General features: G+C 46.0%; 4 protein-coding genes across 4 annotated transcripts; 3 read left to right on the forward strand and 1 right to left on the reverse strand.

The window, feature by feature from the left end:
* Window positions 1-8339: 8339 nt before the first annotated feature.
* Window positions 8340-9299, forward strand: PHALS_04391 (casein kinase ii subunit beta; the record flags this gene model as incomplete). Its single annotated transcript, XM_024718499.1, has 2 exons — window positions 8340-8976; window positions 9049-9299. The coding sequence occupies 2 exons, from the start codon at window positions 8340-8342 to the stop codon at window positions 9297-9299; spliced, it is 888 nt and encodes a 295-aa protein (XP_024583892.1).
* A 316-nt stretch (window positions 9300-9615) lies between these two features.
* Window positions 9616-12213, reverse strand: PHALS_04392 (Nucleic acid-binding, OB-fold; the record flags this gene model as incomplete). Its single annotated transcript, XM_024718500.1, has 6 exons — window positions 9616-10096; window positions 10163-10853; window positions 10924-11121; window positions 11201-11810; window positions 11886-12055; window positions 12114-12213. 6 exons carry the CDS (start codon window positions 12211-12213, stop codon window positions 9616-9618), a joined length of 2250 nt encoding a protein of 749 aa, XP_024583893.1.
* Window positions 12214-12262: 49 nt separating this feature from the next.
* Window positions 12263-13261, forward strand: PHALS_04393 (uncharacterized protein; the record flags this gene model as incomplete). Its single annotated transcript, XM_024718502.1, has 1 exon — window positions 12263-13261. One exon carries the CDS (start codon window positions 12263-12265, stop codon window positions 13259-13261), a length of 999 nt encoding a protein of 332 aa, XP_024583894.1.
* A 210-nt stretch (window positions 13262-13471) lies between these two features.
* Window positions 13472-16426, forward strand: PHALS_04394 (Pleckstrin homology-like domain; the record flags this gene model as incomplete). Its single annotated transcript, XM_024718503.1, has 2 exons — window positions 13472-15159; window positions 15226-16426. The coding sequence occupies 2 exons, from the start codon at window positions 13472-13474 to the stop codon at window positions 16424-16426; spliced, it is 2889 nt and encodes a 962-aa protein (XP_024583895.1).
* Between the last annotated feature and the right edge of the window lie 2898 nt (window positions 16427-19324).

The raw sequence follows: 19324 nt of genomic DNA on the forward strand, positions 1-19324 counted from the left end.
TCCTCCATCATCAAGATTCGGTAATATCCATAGACCAATTCAAGTACACCAATTTGTGTTTAGCCGGACAACTTTACGCGGGACCGGCGTTTGCGCGGGAATTGTCTGCGCATTCAACTTACGTCATTTATCATCTGGTTTACGCATAAATAAACGTCGGGGCCCTATGAGGGGACTTGCTTTCCTTCAACGAGCGAACCAGCAGCTGGAATTTAAGCAACGATCACATCGATATACTCACTTTTTTTAGCGCGACAGTGACCACTGTCGAAGCACTGCATGCTTTAAAATAGATTCGCGATCAATTTCTCCACGTTCGGGTGGAAACCCGGAGGACGGGTTTACACTAAGGACGTCATCCTTGTGTTCCATAACAAGTGATTAATGAGGATCAGTTGGCACCTTCGAAATAGCAGATTCTCTGCGTGATTTTACACTCTGTCGAGCTTCTTCGAGAATTAAACCGTTCTTCTAATTACTGACGATAAGCGCAGTTCCGCTGAATCGACCCTCGACTGTAGCAACACAACCTCCACAATGCCATCACACTTAAGGTCATGTAGGAGGTCATCATAAGTGACCTTCCGAGCTGCACCAGCTCTTCCTTCGTAAAAAGGGTACCAAATAATAATGTGATCTCACACCAAGTTGTTGCATCCACAATACGTGGACTAGTATATAAATTTCCATCATAGGGAGTAGTACGTTGGACTAACTCACCCGCGGACTCAACCGCATCCAGAACGGGAGTATCAACACTGCGATCAGCAACTCCGTTGATTTCTTCACATGTGTGTGTTCAGTCACACAACGGACAGGAGCATCACCTTTGTGGTCAGTTGTCCCCACTGATCCACAATTCGACTCAACCACTGTATCAGTGTATCCAGCCACGCCGATTACTTCGACTTTCCACTGCACTCATGTCGACAACATTCTTCTGTCTTGAGGGGGACCAACAACCGACATATCTCCCTCATATATTCTTTCGTTGGGCAAATCACCATGCCCACCAACGATTAATTCGTTTTCATGTGGCCAATTCCAGTCACCACTCGATCCATCGACAAACTTTTTGAGAGACCAGCCGTGATCACTCCATACGATTTCGAATCTTCCCTGTCCTTGAGAATGTCTATTGCATGACATATACCAATGAAGTGTGGGTTATTTTTAGCAGCATACGACTGACTAGCGCTTGAGCACTTCTTCTAGTGTAAATGAAAAGTGAATTCATTGCTCCCAAGAGTTTCACCTACGCCACGAGAGCTACTTCCATTTATATTCGATCGCCAATCGGTCCATGGCTTGTACTATCCTAGCAAGGGTATACCTCAAATCAGGTTATACCGGTTGTCCATCAAGAACTGTAAATACTACCTTCGAGTTGAAGTCTTCAAACTTCACCAAGAGACTAACCGTATTTTCCTTCGCAGTAACCACCGCACGAGTGGCCAACTTCACTGAGATAAATCCATTGCTTCTATCTAATGCATCCGAAAATACGGAGTTGTTTTCAGCAACGCTTTGCTTCCATGCGCAGTTACGCGACATGCCGAAGTCAATCAAGACTCTAAACGGACGATAGAAACTCCTCACACTCGCTGTGATCACGAGAAATCCAAACCGACTCATATTGCTAACGAAGGGCCAAACTTTCGTGAGGGATTCTACCACCACACTCACAAGAGTTTATAATTGGCCCAGTTGACCGCCCTGCGTCTATTGGGTACCGGTGTTCCCCGAACGCCTTGTAGTATTAGTACCACGTGACTTGAGACAATTACGACGAGAGCCGTATTGAGAGGTTCGTCTCTTACGTGGACAATCACGGCGGATGTGACCGGATTGTTGACATCCATAACAGCGAACTTGCTGCCTACGGTTAGTCGCCAATCAAAGGTCCATTTATTCCAAAAGTCCTGTAGAAGCGATCACTGCTTCCATCTAGTTGACCAATTGACCACATGATTGATGCTGACAATAGAGCAATTACAACTGAATCTCTTAGAGTTGTCGGGCTCTGGTGGAAGACTCCAGTCGTGGGAAGGCAATAAGTGAGCCCCATTATACACAGTAACCATCACTGCCTCTGGCAGTGATTCACTCGCCCTTCCAGCACAAAGCTCACGGAGCTTTTGTACGTAGTCGCACAACGCGCCGTTGTGACAAAAACTTCGACCTTTGTCGAAACGCCACATTCGGTGGAAGGAGCATCGTTTCTATTGCCTGTTTAAGTTCTTGCCGTGCGACAAAGTAGCCAGGGCGGTTGACTTCCCACGTCATCGCCCAATGTTATCCAAATGCGACATGGTAAGGCTACTCGACTGCGGTCGCCACGAATTTGAGTCATCGTGATAGTGATGTCCATTTTTCTCTGCCAGAACACAAAGTTTTTATCTTCGTCTCCGTGTTAGCTTTTCACCTTAACTTTCACGGGTAACGACGGTGTCATCACCGTGGAGGAGGTGATTGTACCGGTGGCAATATATTCTGCGATAGAGATTCCAATGATCCTTGCTCATACGCAGCAAAATTTGCTAAGCGTTGAGTTATCGCTTCTTGACCCGATCGGAGAAACCGCGTGATCTCCAAATAAAACTCAAAGCTTCACCACACACTCCCACTGCGAGTGTGTTAGAAACGAACATTTGTCGCTGTTAATCCGAGGGCGACTACCGTCCGTGGTGCCTCCATTATTCATTGATAAATCCATCAAGACAGTCGGCATTGGAATGACCAATACTGCTACCTACTGCTACCAAGTGTAACGGGAATTGCCCGTCCGTGTACACACACATTCTGAGGAAGACTGAGGTCAACTGCCACGCCTCATCGATTGTTCCTCGCTTCCAGCGGGCCGTTGATTTACGTAGAAGGGATAAAATATGAAGTGACATCTATTATTAGAAACGATAGGCTTTTAACTTTTACCCTCCCTAACCTGATATGTAATTCCAGTTCTGATAGAACAGAACTGAAAGGGGGTATACAACTATACAAGGTGTACAGTAAGTGTGAGACACACGTAGTGTGTGGTCCACATAACATGTATAATGGAATTTGACCCATTACAAAGGACCTCAAATATAAGATAACGTACGAGGTCTCTTTGGTTCGGTGCGCTCTGGCCGATTCGCATAAGTAAAACACATATATACGCACGTGTGAGACATGTGCATTTATTTTCTAAATGAGGGTGACCCTTCACGAGTTATAATTTCGTCTCATGTCGACATCTTGAGCCAGCTTGTTGGTCCCGGCAGAGTGCTGGTGTTTCATCAGTATGGAGTTTTTGTCTGTTTTCCAAACGATACGCTTGTAATACCGGGATTGTGTGACTTTTGTGGATCGTCTGAGCAATATGGCTTATCTCGCTGCAGTCAAGGATACTTTTCACGGTAATGGTTTAGCCCAAATTGCCTCACCAAAATATTTACTAAGCATGGTTTCCGGCTTCCATTGTATCGGATAGACAACCGTGTTTGACAGCGGAGTTTCGGTGAACATTGTGTATCGATCTAGGCGCCGAAATGAATATGTCAATTGTTTGCCATCCGCAAACAGATGATCACACTTGACGCGTGAATTTTGGGGCGGAGGTACCTCGAAGCTGGAGCGAAATTCTCCCACCCTTTTTTTGGTACAATGCTCTAAAACCTCTAAGCGAACCTTTCTCGTTGAGTAGGACAGACAAAAAGGATCCATTCTTCGTTGGCGCTCGATGACTTTCTAGTTTATCTCGCTGAATCTGTTCTTGAGTCTTGGCATAAGGCAATAGCCGATTTGAGCCGGTTCTCAGATTTGATTCCTCAGCTTCACGTTGCAATTCCTGACTCACAGCATCCCCCTCATGACTGTGTCGCTGCTTAGAAGGAGAGAGGGTACATCAGCTCTGGGCGATAATGGCAACGTTGCCCGTTCGCAAAAGAGTAATTACCATCCAGCAGACTCGTAAGAGCGCGCTTATGGTATACATTTGGTAAGCCCGCGTAGAACACAAGATGTGTTCGCAGACTATTTAGAGTACAACTCAATTCTTTACGCTACGAGTAAATGTAGCGCGGTCAAAACTTAGTCTAATTGACCGCAGACACCGCATATGTGAGCAGGTCAATTGCATTTCATAAAATCTGTTGCATTCAGGTGTGTTCACTTGCTGCAGACATAGTCGTGATTCTTTTGTTTGTCTTTGCTATCCACTGTATTGTCGTGTACCCTGTGCATGACCTAATTTCATTGAGTAAATAGCAACAAGTTTTGCTTCGAAGCGTAACAGGGCTGATATCGACAGATCAAACACAGTTACGAAGCCCGTTCGTGGCGAAGTCAAGGCACCCGAGCAATTTTTTTTGAAGTATCGCTAAGCCGGCTAATGAATACTACAAGTGGGTGACGACTAACCTTGCGATGAATGTCACATTGAGAGGACCGGCCTGTGACAACTAGGAAAAAGTGGTGATGGATCGTTTCCTCTACATGCGCATTGAAATCCACTTTGTATGTCAAGCATGCAGCAATTCTCTGACGGAAGCCCGATTTACTAAAGCTAATTTGTAAAGCCTTCAGACGGACAAGACGTCGCGTTTTCTGTACATAGTATGCGAAATGTGTTTGATGCTCATCTGCACTTCTTAGCACCCAAGATGTATTCCTCATTGAGAGTAAGAATTTTCCTAACCGCTTGTGCTCAAAGCGCGGGAGGTTATTCTGGGGATTTTCTTCCTGCGAATTTAAAAAATATCTTGGAACAGTGTTCTTTCCCCTTGTTCTGCTCTTGCAGTGAGTAGTAGACCCATACGCAAAGGCGTGTAGGAGCTTAACACTATCGCGGTGAGCGACTTCAAACGGTTTAGAGTTTTAATCACGGCGTGATGGTTTGAGCAAGTGTCAACGTTCTCGGGCGTTGATAGTAGAGAAAGCTAAATCCCTTACGCCAGGCCCAACTTGCTGATGGTGAGCTTATTATTGTCGTTGATATCGCGAAAAGTGTTTCAATACTTTTCGTCGATAAAATCAGGCGAAATTCCGAGACTCGTGAAGCGGAGTTGCTGCGCACAAAGAGCGCTGCCATCTATGGAGGAGCCGTCATACCGTTTATCGACAGGTGAGGGTGGATGTGTTGGACCGGGACCCAGAATGTAAGTATGACCATTCTGACTGGAAGCATCTTCAGCAGCGTCATCGGAAATGTGATTGATCATGTCAATCGCATTTTCTGTGGGGGATCGCTGATCTGTTTGATTTGGTACACATAACAAAACCCCCGAGGCAAGTATTATCAGAAGAGTAGGCATGGTAAAGTGCAGAGATTGGCATAGAACTTCAAGTGCATTGGTTGCTCGTGGAGCGAGCAACAGTGGAAGGGGGGCAAAGGGGCTATTACTGTAATTTGGTACTTCACCCTGACACATTAGGTAGGATTGTACAACGTTCAAATCGCGCTCTGGTGTAATTTACACTAGTACATGGGTACTTATGTGAATATCCATAAGTAACGAATCGTCAATATCTACACCTGCAGGACAAAATATATGTTTTTTTTTTTCATATAAAAATTATAGTGATACGTAAATAATTAGTATTAGTCTAAGTAGCATTAGTTCAATATATATGTACTTGTGAAAAATCGACGCTCAAATTATAGGAGATCTCGATTCCACTTTTGATAGGCGTGCACGACTCAACCTCTGTGCATTGAGAACTTGGACTATTAGAATTAAAATCCCCCTCTGCAATTTGAACGGCAAATCTGCTGCACAAGCAATTGTTAAGCAATGAATATGCTTTACTCAATTGACATCCGAGGCACAACGAGTTAGCATGTTAGAAAAATACTCACCCTCAGCCGGTTTAATCGAGACCAATCTTCTAAACTGAATAAACTTTTTTCGAGTAAAGGGCCCAACATATAAGAGCAAATTTTGTATAAGAACCAAGACACCGATAGCAAAAATACATCATACAAACTCAAGTATAACAAAACGGCTGGACGACATACAAGCGTATGCCCCTAAGAGCAATGGATGGAAGTCGCGAATCGCAGTTATTTAAGCATGTTTCAAAAGTGCAAGTCACTTCTGTTCGCATAAGGGCGCACACAAGCTTGACCTAAAGCCAGAAGTACGAGCTGGCTGCCTACGCAAAGCCCTCATCTCTGTCACCAGGATCTCGCTTCGTGGGTGCTGTCCGAGTTTGGAAAGAAAAATTGGCGGATCGACGGTTCTCCGCGTCGTCTCAGCGCTACCTTCAATCCCACTATCCATAAGCGCGAGACGCCAGCGCCAGTCCCGATTTTCAACCATGGAGCTACTCTTGCCGGAGTTTGTGCAGCTGCACCAAGCCCCCACAGCTTTAAGCGATTTACAAGGCCAATGATCTTCTTCATCCACAAGACGTCACGTAGTGGTAGGTGCAGAAGTTCAAGCGGCGCTTCAGCATACGTTTGCGCACTACATGACGTAAATCCAGGTCGGTAAATATCGCCACGGTCGCAACAATGGTCGCGAACTACAGGCTCTCGTTGAGAAGTATTAACGCAGGATGTCTTCAATGAGATCAGCCTCCTCTTTTGCATTCGACCCAACCAGTCTCTCGCAACTAGCAAGATCCGTGAGATCAAGAAATATAAGGCGCGTTTTGCTGTTGGACTGTGCTGTAATGTGCCAGGTACCTAGTTGATAGACCCTGTTGTCATCCACAGCAGCATGAAGCCTCGCTGTTCTCGGAAGGTGAACAGAAAGCGCTTTGGCATCCAGTTCTACGCGAACAAGAAGTTATGGATGACACGCGTTGACTTCTTGGAATGGCGCCACGGCTTCAATCTCAAGATGTACAACCAAAAGTGCTGCTGTTGTTGAACAACGTGTCACCCCACGATAGCGTCGAGATCGCCAACGTCCGCGTGTTCTTCCTCCCGCCCAGCACGACATCTTTCTCGCAAACATTCGACGCTGGTATCATCAAGATTTTCAAGTGCAAGTACAATGCGCTTCTTGTACGCTGGATGATTGACCAGCTCGGGGCCGTCGGCAACGTCTCGCGCATGGACGTTCTGACAGATACCAAATTTTCCGTTGATGCGTGGGCTGGTTTCAGTGAGAACACCATACAGAATTGCTGATGCCATACGACCATCGTCTTGGCACACATGTCTGCTCTGCTATTTTCATCCAGCGACTGTGTCGATGCCGCTGATATTTCCGAGCTCAGCGCTCTCATTCGCCATCTCGACCTCGCCGACCCGCTCGACGCTAGTACCTACATCGACACTGAAAATATCTGTCATGGAGCCAATGTGGAGACCACCCCGCTGACCAGTGATGTAGAGGGAATGCTGCTGATAAGAAGGAAGATGGAAAGATGAAGGGGTCTTTCTCCACCGCGAAGCTCTAGTCGCGTTCCAGCACCTTGCGGTCTACGTATTCGCGCATGACCAGATTGGGCAAGACATCGCTCATGGATTACGCGAGAGATACTGCATACCGGATTGAAGTAGCCAAAATCCCGGCATTCTTCACTACAGAGGAGGTGGTGGTGTAAAATAGTCATTTCACCCCTAGACTCACAAGATATTTTGCTAATATATCGTACCAGCCTTCCACAAACGACCACCCTTTGGCTATGCAATCAGCCGGCATCGGTCACCCCGCAACTCTTACTTGAAGTAATGATGTGAGTTGTACGAATGATTGACCTGGGTCATGGCTTCGAAAACTACACGTAAAAATTGCACGCCCTATTTTGATATCTCACTTCATTATCTACCAGCTAAATCACTTTTTACCATAAAGCCCGTCTTTAAAATATTTTGTACACTTTTCTAAGGAATACGAGCCAGTTTCCTAGCACCGATGGTGTCCTTATATCGTAAGAAGACTCTACACATATTCTGCGCGTCAACTACAGCAATAAATCCGATGGCCATGTATTGGTCAAGAGCCTCACAAAATGTTGTGCTCCGAATAGTGTTAATGACATTGACGTATAAAATTCTGACTTTTTAAAGTCTATTACGACATGTAGAGAGTCCAAAAATCTCTTGAAAGACGAGAAGGAACACAGTTCTTTAGCTTACTATTTTTTCACGATTTCAAATTTAAAAATAATTCACTGTACCAATAAGATGGTACATGCTTGCAAAGGCCAGCGTTTGAAGAGAAAACCTTCGGCAGGTTTCGTGCGACTAGAGCTGGAGCGGCAATTTATACTTCTGTGTGCCTCGTTGACATCTTTTAGCAGCTCGTTAGTCGAAAATAGGCAGCGGCGAGTCGATTGCAGTGCTTCAAGCGCCCGAACGCCGTCTACAGACAGCGTAATCCACAGCTGAAGATCGCATCATGAGCCAGCCCGTTATTGGCGGTCAGGCAACTGAGGAAGCCAAGCTAGAGCGTTTGTTTGGCCATATGGAGGATTTGCGTGTCTCGGAATCGGCACTCGAATCTGTTAGCGTATCGGAAGACGAAGATGATGATGAAGATTCTAGTGCTCTCGACGAGGACGAAGACAACGATGTGGAGGGCAGCGAAGAGGAAGAAACAAGCTGGATCACATGGTTTTGTTCCTTAAGAGAGAACAGTTTTCTGTGTGAAGTAGATGAAAACTACATTGAAGACGATTTTAATCTCACTGGACTCAGCAGCATCGTGCCGTATTATGACTACGCGTTAGACATTATCTTGGACATTGAGACGCCAAACGACAGTAGTCTCACGCAGATTCAGCAGGAGATGATCGAGTCTGCGGCCGAAATGCTATATGGACTTATTCATGCGCGTTACATATTAACCACTAAGGGCATGGCGGCCATGTTGGATAAGTATCAGGCTGTAGACTTTGGTCGTTGCCATCGCGTCTACTGCCAAGGACAACCAGTGCTTCCGGTTGGGCGATCAGATGTACCTCGACACACGACTGTTAATGTCTTCTGTCCCAAATGTCGTGATATCTTTTTTCCGAAGTCGCAACGAGCAGGCCGTATGTTGTTTATTTTCTCATTATCTCAAATTAAGGCTAAATGCTCACATTTCTTATGTAACTTGAATGCAGAAATTGATGGTGCATACTTCGGTGCAACATTCCCGCATGTGTTCCTTATGACGCATACCCAACTGGTGGTACAGCCGCCAACACAGGCGTATGTCCCACGCGTATTTGGCTACAAGATTCACAAATCGAGTGAATACTACACTGGCAAAAAGAAGAGCTCGTCTGGCCGCGAGCGAGAAAAGTATCGAAAAGTCATGACTCTGATAGACCGCTTGAAGGGTCGACCGAATGACGAACAACAGGCTAGGTAAAGAATTTATTTTCATTTAAAGACTTCGCGTGACTGAGGCAAGATGAAGATTGAAGACATTAATTGCCCAAAAGATTCGCATTGATGGCGTCAAGCGCTGCGAAAGACTTTTCGGTGGCTCTTCGATAAACGGACTTTCTTAACTGATATTCGATTAATATTCGACATAGTGGTCGGGGCTGATCGATCACGCTATGTACACGTGCAATGTTAATTGTTCTTTAGCATTATCTGTTAAGCGCGGCTTCATGATTTTTGCCTTAATATTTCGTGCACAATTCCATTCAAAAGCAAGCCAGTAAATAATTATATGTGCCTTAGCTTGGTTGAGTCATTGCAAGAATCGCATCAACCTTCCATGTCACTCGACACACTCTATCGCTATAAAGATGAAGAGAGAAAAAAAATTCGTGCTTCAGGCAAACTAGATAGTTCTTGATTACGTCCAGCGACAGATTCCGCATCTTCCTTCTCGTTAAATAAACAATTTCATCTCGAAAGATTTCCGAGTACATCTCATCCAAAAGTGTAGCGGGCAGGATGCATAACAACGAGAGTGATTGGGATGGAGTAGCTGCCAAAATGTGTTCTTTCATGATTGGTCTCTGGAATAGTTCGTTGATGCTCACGATTACCGTTAGAATTTGATCAGGACTCCCAGCTTCGTTAATCTCTAATAGAACGGTAGACTCATCGTCTGCTGGTTTGTCGCCATATCGTATTGCACTGATTTGGCCGATGAATCCAACATGCTGGTGTTCGTACACCTCCAATTTCGACGAACGGACCAACAGATCACTGTAAAGATTATGAAACAAAAACATTAGACGCGATCAAGTCATTTTTGTTTCTCAATTACCCTACTTGAATGAATTCGCACACAATCCAAAGGCATTTTTGAAGTGTTGAACGTTTGTCGGAAGCCTATTTAAAGGTCGGTATTTCGTTTCGATATGTGCAGTCAACTTGCTCTCCCCACTGACTTTGCGCGATTCAAGAACTGCATTCTTGTTCACGGTTTGTGCAAAGTAAACGTTCAGATTGCACTCTTCGAGTGATCGAAATGGGAACACCGCTTCATTTATCCGTAAAATTGAAAAATCACTCGTTCTCGCATATTGAATTTGTGCGTCTGTGTCACCACTCAGTAAAACAACCCATTGAAGCTTGGTAAGCAGCAACGTATTGCCAGCCTCGAGGGCTCGAAAAATGGCGGGTTGAGAACATGTACCAATCTTAATCACGAGTTCATGTAAAGAGCTACTATCAATCATTTTCAACCATCGATACTCGCACACTTCAAACGTATTTTTGTTTCGTGCACGGCAGATCCTCCCGACACTCGACAAAACCCCTATGAAGTCAAAGTACATGGCGTCGAGATGGTTACTCGCCTTTTTTTTTAAATATCGTGTATTTAGCGTTGTCACAAAGTTGCATTCGAGCCAGGTAGGATGTGACTGATGCGGATGGTATGAAGATGCTTTTCGGGTCGATAGATCACCGAGCATACGTGGGATCATCTTACTCAGCTCCAAAACCTTCCAATACTTTGCTGTGATGAATCACACGGAAAAAGTGGAGAGTTCAGTTTTGATTTTACAAACTGGTGAAGCGATACTAACCTGGAATATGGTATGCTTGGCCAGATGAGGTATCCGGGTACCATAAAACAGCACCTGTGGTCGTAAGCCATTGATGCTGTTGCGTGGTAGCGGCTGTGTACCCTCGAAATTGAATGAGATCACCTTCTTGAAGCGACAAATAGTATTTAGCGCACATAGAGCCAAAAAACATGACTTCAAACACGCCTGTTGCATCGACTGTAATTGACGTCAAAGTCCACATGCATTTACGTATCAGCTATAATCAACTGACACCAAAATATAAAGATTTACGCACCCACGACCGCGTTAAAAGCAAACGGAAATGGATTTGCAATATTTGGATCCCCTAAATTCCTGACTTTTGATTTGACTCGAATGGCACCTAGCATGGGGACGTTGAAGTTCTGCCTGACCCCCTGCTGTTTATTTTTCTTTATATGACTTAAAGCTTCCAAAATCGTGTAAAGTTTATTGCACCTCGGTGTGAACAGGTTTGAGCAATAGTTTCGGTCGCTGTTCCAAGACACAGATGAGGTTAAAAGCTGCTGGTTTCCACTCAACCTATACGCTCCACATCGTTTCGGCCAATTACATTCAAGCTCGTCCAGCGGTGAGTCTTCGTCTGGCTTTCCATCCGTAAAGCTACAAGCCCAGTCCAAAGTATAGTCATCGGAGCGCAATGACAAGTAGTAAAGTCGACCTCCTGTTAACGGAAGCAACGCCACTTCTCGTAAATGAATAGTCGACACAAAATCAAGATGATTGGTGGTCTGATCACAGCGACATGTGACCACTTTGTCCGGATTAGCTCCGTCGTCATTTAGGGAAGCAATAGCCAAATCTTGAAGTAGTATCACTCGATAAGTATGCTGCTTATCCTCTTTGAAGACTTTAAACTTATCTACCTAAACAATAAACAACACGAAATCAAAGTATCACATTCAATAAATGTTTTTCTAATGTCAAAGCAAGCAACGTACCCGCATGATGCAGCGAGGCGTCAACACCCGCTTATACACGAATTTGTTGTACTTTTGAGCCAGAATTGCCTTCATTTTGCAACAACCGTCGCTTAATAAGACATCAAATACGTCGTGTGCATCAACGAATAGTTGTCCGAGACGATCCTTGAGTTCTGGATCCGCCAAGTCTGTACAATAGTCCGAAGTTGGTTTGATATCAAAATCAAGCCTCTCTACAGATCTTACAGCGATAGATACCAAGTACTTGCAGTTTAATTGGATCATCAGTTACTGTACTGTGGTAAAGCTGCCGCACGCCGTGCATCGTTAACAAGTCCGGCGACATGCTTGCCATAAGTACGCTTTTTTATCAAATAGACTTTTTTCAGAGGTTAATGCCCAAAGCGCGTCGCGTGGCCTTCTCGGGCGCCGAGGTGATTGAATACGACGCCTCACTCGCTCCCGTTGTCAAACTTTATGGGGCAGGAGAATTTTCAGATACTAGAGCGCGGACGCTGGAGTGTCAGGCAAGAGGTGTCGATGTCTCTGACGAAAACTTAACAGTGATATATATCAAGGAGCTGCAACGTTTTCTGCGCTCTCGAGGGTTTGAACCAATGAGCGTCAATTTGTTAGAACTGCAAATTCAGCGCAGAGTTGTAGAGCTACTGCTTACGTGTGTGGCACTTGAGCTCAAAGAAAAGTCACTATTGACCGTCGATGTTTTAGATCCAAAAACGTTTCAACGCGTCCAACTGGCCACGAAGCAGCTCGAAGGCCGCGTGGACGATAGTTACGCGTTTGGTCGTCGGTTCGTCACTATCTCTACGTACGTCGATATGCTAAGCAGTGAAGAATTGTTAGCAGCGGCCCACGAGAGAGAAATCCAGCTGCCTACGCTTGGCAAGAAGCTGCAAGCAGGGATTAAAGCAAAGGCGAAAGAACTTTTAGGACGTTATGGTACAGCGAAAGGAAGACCGCTGAATTCATTAACGCTAAGACAATTAGTGATAGAAGTGGAGGAGAGAGGTTTGCTGGGACCAGAAGTGAAGAAGATTAATGGTAAGAAGAGCAAGCGCGCGTGGGTGGATCTGCTCCGACCGGTCATGGTTAGTGAAGTCAAAGCTAGCAAAATATATGAGCAGCAAGAAAAAATGCTACGCGAAAAACTAGTGTACGAGATGGAGCGAGAAAAGGAGGAGGAACAGAAACAGCGTGTGATCGAGTTAATTAGCAAGATGATTGAGCAGTCGTTTGATATGGTCGACAGTACAAAGCCTGAGATCGGTAACGCGAATTTAAAGCAAGAGAAAAGTATAAAGCAGGTGAAGACATGCAGATATTTAGAAGCTTTGGTCAAGACTATTTGTGTCCAGACACTTGAAAAGACTTGATGAACTAACTCTCAAGATTAGACTGTATTAAAATGAACGCCGTCAATGCTGATATTTATAATAGCCACGCCAAAAATATTCCATGTAGTATGTTTCTAAGGTGAGGACTAGTGGTTAATGTATCTGTATCGGTCTATCTAAAGCAAAGACTGAATCAGAGGTAATCACAACGTTGCGCTGTTGAGGTGCGGAGTCATGATAGACGACGTGATGTCGTCCAATTCTTCTGTCTACACGACAATGTCAAAGTCAAAAGGCAAAATGTTTACCCTCCATCGTCGCCAATCTGCGTTGAATTTGCCGTTACAGACTACCCGAGACTGTAACACAAGTGTCGGGATGCAACCAACTCTCTTAGAGCTAGACGAGCTCAAAGAGGTTAAGACGTCACAACGAGAATTATTGCCAACAGCTGAAAGGTTTGGCGTCAAATTCAACTCTACAAGTCAGAGCGCTCCCGACCGACAAATTTCGCGCGATGTAAATCCAGAGAAATGCGGTAGTCCGACAATCAGCAGTCGCGGTCAGCAAATGTTTGATTCTCTACGTAGTCGACATGGCTCTGTGAACCATCTACGTACACTGTCACGAGACTTTCTGCTGCATTCACTGCCCACTTCATCTATTCGACATGAAAATCTAACGAGTCTCAAGGACCAATTCCTCAAGATAAAGGAACGCTTTTCTTTGTCGGTCTTGCCCTTGCCAAACACAACTGTCGCGATCGAAACATCTTCCGGTCTGGATGATGTATCAGCGACTTGTTTTTCTGTACCATTGACTAGTGATCAGACATTGTGTGAGCCTCTATTTAAAGATTTAGACTCGAGCTGGGAACACTCACAAGCACACGTAAGACGCTGGTTTCGCGAGGATAACTGCTATAAGGCTTCTATCACATGCTGGACCATGGAAGTTGGGGCATCTATTGTATCAAAGGTCGCTCGGATCGTATCGGAATGGGCAGAAAACATGTCAAACAATCACATGCTTCCCGCTTTTGACAACTCTAACTTCATGAACCCTGATGTGTCATTACAATGGATTGGTCAACAATTATGGGCTGTAACAATATCACTACCTCTTTCACGCTCCAACGAGCTTCACGCTGAGCAAATAACACTTGCCTACTGGATAAATCAAATGGTTGCCGACGAATCCAAGCAAGCGAGTACTCAGACTTTCTCCTTGCCATCTAATTTGTCTTGTGAGCCACGGTCTATAAAAACTCAAGTCGACGTGAAGCCAACGCAAGCACCGCCGATGAAAGTTATTATTGAACCTGATGGAGAAAATGCAGAACCGGACGAGACAGACGCTAGCCCTTTTAGCACATTAGCAGCGGAAGATATTGATATTTTGCGTCTTCAACAAGCGCAAATGGCTGATAATGAGGAAATTGAAAACGAATATGCTAGAAGAGAAGACGAGGAATTGGGTGATCAGTGTCAAAACGATAACGAGGAAGAAGAAGAGAATAGTGATGAACAAGCATCGGCATTGCCCCTGTCGTGGTCGATGCTTTCATTATCATCGCAACGTTCTGGGTCATCGGAGCACGCATCAATACAAGCCGAATTTGCAATTGCTGACGATTGCAAGGATCCAATTTCTTACCTGGCTCCCGAAAAAATTGGCTGGCTCAAAAAGAAGAGACGGAAGCAGCATGGAATCGGTAGCTCGTGGCAGCCACGGTACTTTGAGCTAAAAGGGAATCGACTGTACTATTTCGCTAGTGAAGCTGAAGGTCTTCCGCGTGGTGCGGTATTAATGGATCACGCACTTGTACAGCGAGGTCGTGGGGAGCATTCAATGGTTTTTAGTATTTCAAGCGCTAGTTCTCACCAACGACTGCAAGTTCTGAAATTCTCTGCGAGACTTGCACACCAAGTGTTGCCGTAGGAAATGTTTTTTATGTTCATTCCCTTGTCAAGTCACTAACCTCACAATCAACTTGTTTGTAGGCGAAAATCAATCGAGTTACGCGTCATTGACGAAACAGACGTAACTGTCAGTACGTGGATTGCTGCACTTAATCGTGCATCATGTCACTATATAATGGCTTCATCAACACTACCAGCTCACTACTCTTCATCGTGTCGACCTTATTTGACCTTCGACAAGAAGCGCAAAACACCATTTTACCGATTTCGATCATCAACTATCACCAAAACACCATTAGCGGCGTCCTCACTTTCTTCAACTTTAAATAATGAAAGACTCGATGCTGAAAATATCGGCCAGGAGAAGTCTAGCACCACGTCGACACGCTGGATCGCATCGTATCAGCAACTCGGTAGCGTACGATATCTGCGAGAAACAGATCCATTATTGTGGGAAATTCATCCACCCGATCAAATCGCGATTCGCAAAAAAGCTGCTCAAGCTCGAACACGAAGTGAATACCTTGCGATTTTTTCTCGTCATGCTGATACCTTTTCCCAGATATTTTTGCCGAGACCCCAACCAATTTCTCTCGAGCAAACGCTGCGTGACATTTTGCCAGAATTATTTCTAATTAATGGTACACTATACGGAGGTGGGGAGCAGCTAAAGCAACAGACCGCAGAGTCCAGCAAACACGATATCACAGGACAACCAAACTGCGGACTGGAGCATATATTTGAAGTGCTCGACACTTATATCCAGCGGTTCGCAGCTGCCCCTGAAGACCGAGTTCGAGCTGTGAGTGCTTTGTTACAGGCTTGTGCACGTACCATTAGCGGGGGTGACTCGTACTTTGTCGTTCATCGACTGCTTGGCAACTCAAGTTTGATTATACGACCAGCCGAAGCCAGAGGAAGACCTATTAAAATCGACGTCTCACCCGACCGCCCAAGTCGCTTCCTAATCACAGTGTTTAGTGCTTTTTCCTTTCACTTACTTGATGACGTTGAACGTTTTGGCGATTCAAACGATGCACATGGATCCGGGACGACACCCGCTCCGTTGCTGCGGGTTTGTACTCGACATATCCAGGAATTTGACTTTGCCGCGGGAACATCAGCACGATGGCTGAAAATCGATGTAGAAAGTCAGGAAGAAGATGTCACTATAGGACGGACTGGAGGCGGAAGTGGGACATATGGACGATGGAGCAGCCGTCGACAGTCCCAAGATGTCGGTGAATCTCGGATCGGGGCATTGTTGGATGCATTGTCATGAAAAGCTAGCGTTTACCATGCGGCTTGAGAGGTGATTTAGTGTAAAAATAAAGTCTGGATCCGGTTCTGTCAACACTTTCGTCGTTTTTTTGTATCATTCCATCCGAACAGTGCTCAGAAAATATATATACCCATGAAGCCTTCGACGCAAATTTCACGAGGGCTCAAATGGGTTGCTAATCGATAAAGTTTTATTACGAGATATGTACAACGCATAAATTGCTATGTACTCTTGAGATAGCAGAGCTACCAGACACCGAGTAACGGTCACTACTGGTTGGAACGCACTAAACCTACCTCGTGCGTTTATCAATGCAATGTTAGCGTCAAAGCTTCTCTCTGCAAAGTGCAAGGCAACCTCACAGCACTTGTAGCACTCATAGTCAAAGACAATTGATTCGTGAAAAACTCTTTCATCTGCGGGGTGATACATAAAATGTTCGTGTATCTGTTCCTCGGGACAATTTGAACAGCTTTAGAAGCTTACGTCAATTGTTGGTCCCTAAAAGATTAAGGAACTGGCGGCAGATATCCCGGAATCGACGATAGCTTGCCTGAAAGGGCTCAACAGCCTGGAGAACACGCTGGTGATTTCCAAGCTTGACGACAGCGCACGAAAATATGCAATAAAGTCGTACACCTCGATTTAAGATGCACCACAACACGAGTAAATTTTGAAGTGATTTTGCGGACTTTTGCACTGCCTAATCAGATATACTGCAGCGGGGCTACCGTAGCTTTGCGCTTGAGAAAGCGTCTTTAGATCACCGACCTTTAGTTCTTTACATGAACCAAGCACTAGCGCAGCGGATCGCAATCCGCTGCCTCTAAAAGTACTTAAAAGCCTTAACCAAGGCAAGCGAACAATTCTGTTCAAAATCGAAACTGATTTTTGTTTACATTTTTATCCTAATGTTAAAAGTTGAGACTTTCCTAAATATACTAAATATATATAGTAAAATCTAAATACATGCATAACTACTGGCTACCTAGCCCCGTACCGTATTCTTGTTTGGGTGTGTAGTCACGTCATGCATATCTCGTGTGACACAAACACCCCTGTTATTAGGGTTGTGTAACCCCGTTACATCCTCCCCCATTAAGATTGAGAACATTTACAGCTCTATCAATTATTGCCTCAACGAGGCTCGCGTGTCCGTTAGACACTGCAACTCAATTTGTTGGAGTTTAACAACTTCCTTGCTCAATGAGCCTTGTGTCCACGACACGAAAACCATCAAGTCTGCTCTTTCTGACAGCGAGCAGGGGCAGAGCCCAGCTTCGTCCCTTGCACGCGGTGCCATGCCGGACGGTGCGTCCGCGGCACCGGGGGATGTATATCCTAGGCTCGATGAGCACAAACGTCGCGCTCCGCGCGCGCTTTCAGTGCCGAGTGGCCTCGTTGAGAATGTAGTCGACTATGAGTCTGACACCTCTTTTCGCGCATGGGATGACGAGGATGGCGAGCTGCATCAGCAGCGTGATACGAGTCCTGCTCGCGCCTTGTGGACCCCATGTCCGTTCCCTGACTTCTCTTCAACTGAGGAACGTGGTGTAATCACGACTGACCTCGACGGGGCTCAGAGGCGGCAGCTTGAAGCTGACCATAAGGCGGATCTTAAGCGCGCCCATCCACGGTCGGTCATTGACCCTCGAGTGGAATATGGCTTCCGCCCTGCGGAACCCGCTTAGGAAGCGAAGGACGCGGTAACTCGATCGTTACGCGTCCACATCATCGGGCCCAGGCCAGAACGGATGATGAACTTGCTACACGGAAAGCTCTTCGAGCTCGTTTCTTGACCCCACAAGAAATCCCGTTAAACGATTATCGCACTCGTCTGAGTGCTCAACGAGGTGTTTCTCATGTACCCGCAATGCGGACAATACCTGTAGTGCTTGCCCCTGGCGAAAACGCTACCGATGACGAAGCGCTCTCTGAGCGATGGGTGCAACGGCACCGCAAACTTTCCTCACTGTATGCTTTACTGTTGAGCCACAAGGAAGTGGACGTGCGTGTGGAGCGACACCTTTAATTTGAGTTTGCCAAACTCAGAACACGCCATCGACTCCCTTCAGATTGTCGCTTTGCGACGTATGGTTCAACCCCTAACGCTCCCGCGAGCTCTGTATGTGCGACCGAAAGAGCTCAGAGCCACCGCTTGAGCTCAGCTCATGGTCCGTCTACTTCCCTGACTATTGCCGGGAAGCGCGGGGCATCTGATGATGCTGGCGTCCTGATCTTTCTGATCAAAAGCGTCCACGGCGACTGGGTAATCTTGCCGAAGTGGTGCCTCAAACTCCCACGAGTATTCTGAGTCGGAATATCCCCGCCACTTCACCAGATCTTGGGTTTGACCCTGATGACGACGTCGTCCGACAAGACGTTTCACGTGATAGTGGACGTCGCCATTCTCATAGAGAAGAGTCGGTGGCGGGCGGTGATTCGAGATGCTCTTCAAGCCCTTGAGGACGAGGTCTGTCTTGATCGGCGCTCCGCTGAGCGTCATGTTGAAGTAGCATGTCGATGTGCGGACGCTCTTGACGAGTTAAAGCAAGTCGTGCGCCGGCTGCCTCACCTTGAAGACTACCGCTCTCTGTCGGAGCGACTCCTAGCCGTGGAGCGGGCGAATGCATCGATGCAGGCAGCGGTGAAGCAATTAGAATTTGTTGCACTCCGTGCTCAAACCCAGTTGCTGGTTCAACTTCTGGGTGGCCACGGGCCCGTGGGATTCGCTCCGGCGCCAACGCGGAAGCGTTCACTTGCGCCGGATCCCGGAACGGCTTGAGCAAGCCCACCTAAAATACCGGGTGGGTCTACATCCGTTTCGATAAGCTCAACGCGTACGCCAGGCCCCGTTTGGCCACAACCTTAAACGGTCTGATAAACTGTGGACGAAGC

This window comes from Plasmopara halstedii (assembly GCF_900000015.1).
Source record: "Plasmopara halstedii genome assembly, contig: Scaffold_2604, whole genome shotgun sequence".
Taxonomy (NCBI): domain Eukaryota; phylum Oomycota; class Peronosporomycetes; order Peronosporales; family Peronosporaceae; genus Plasmopara; species Plasmopara halstedii.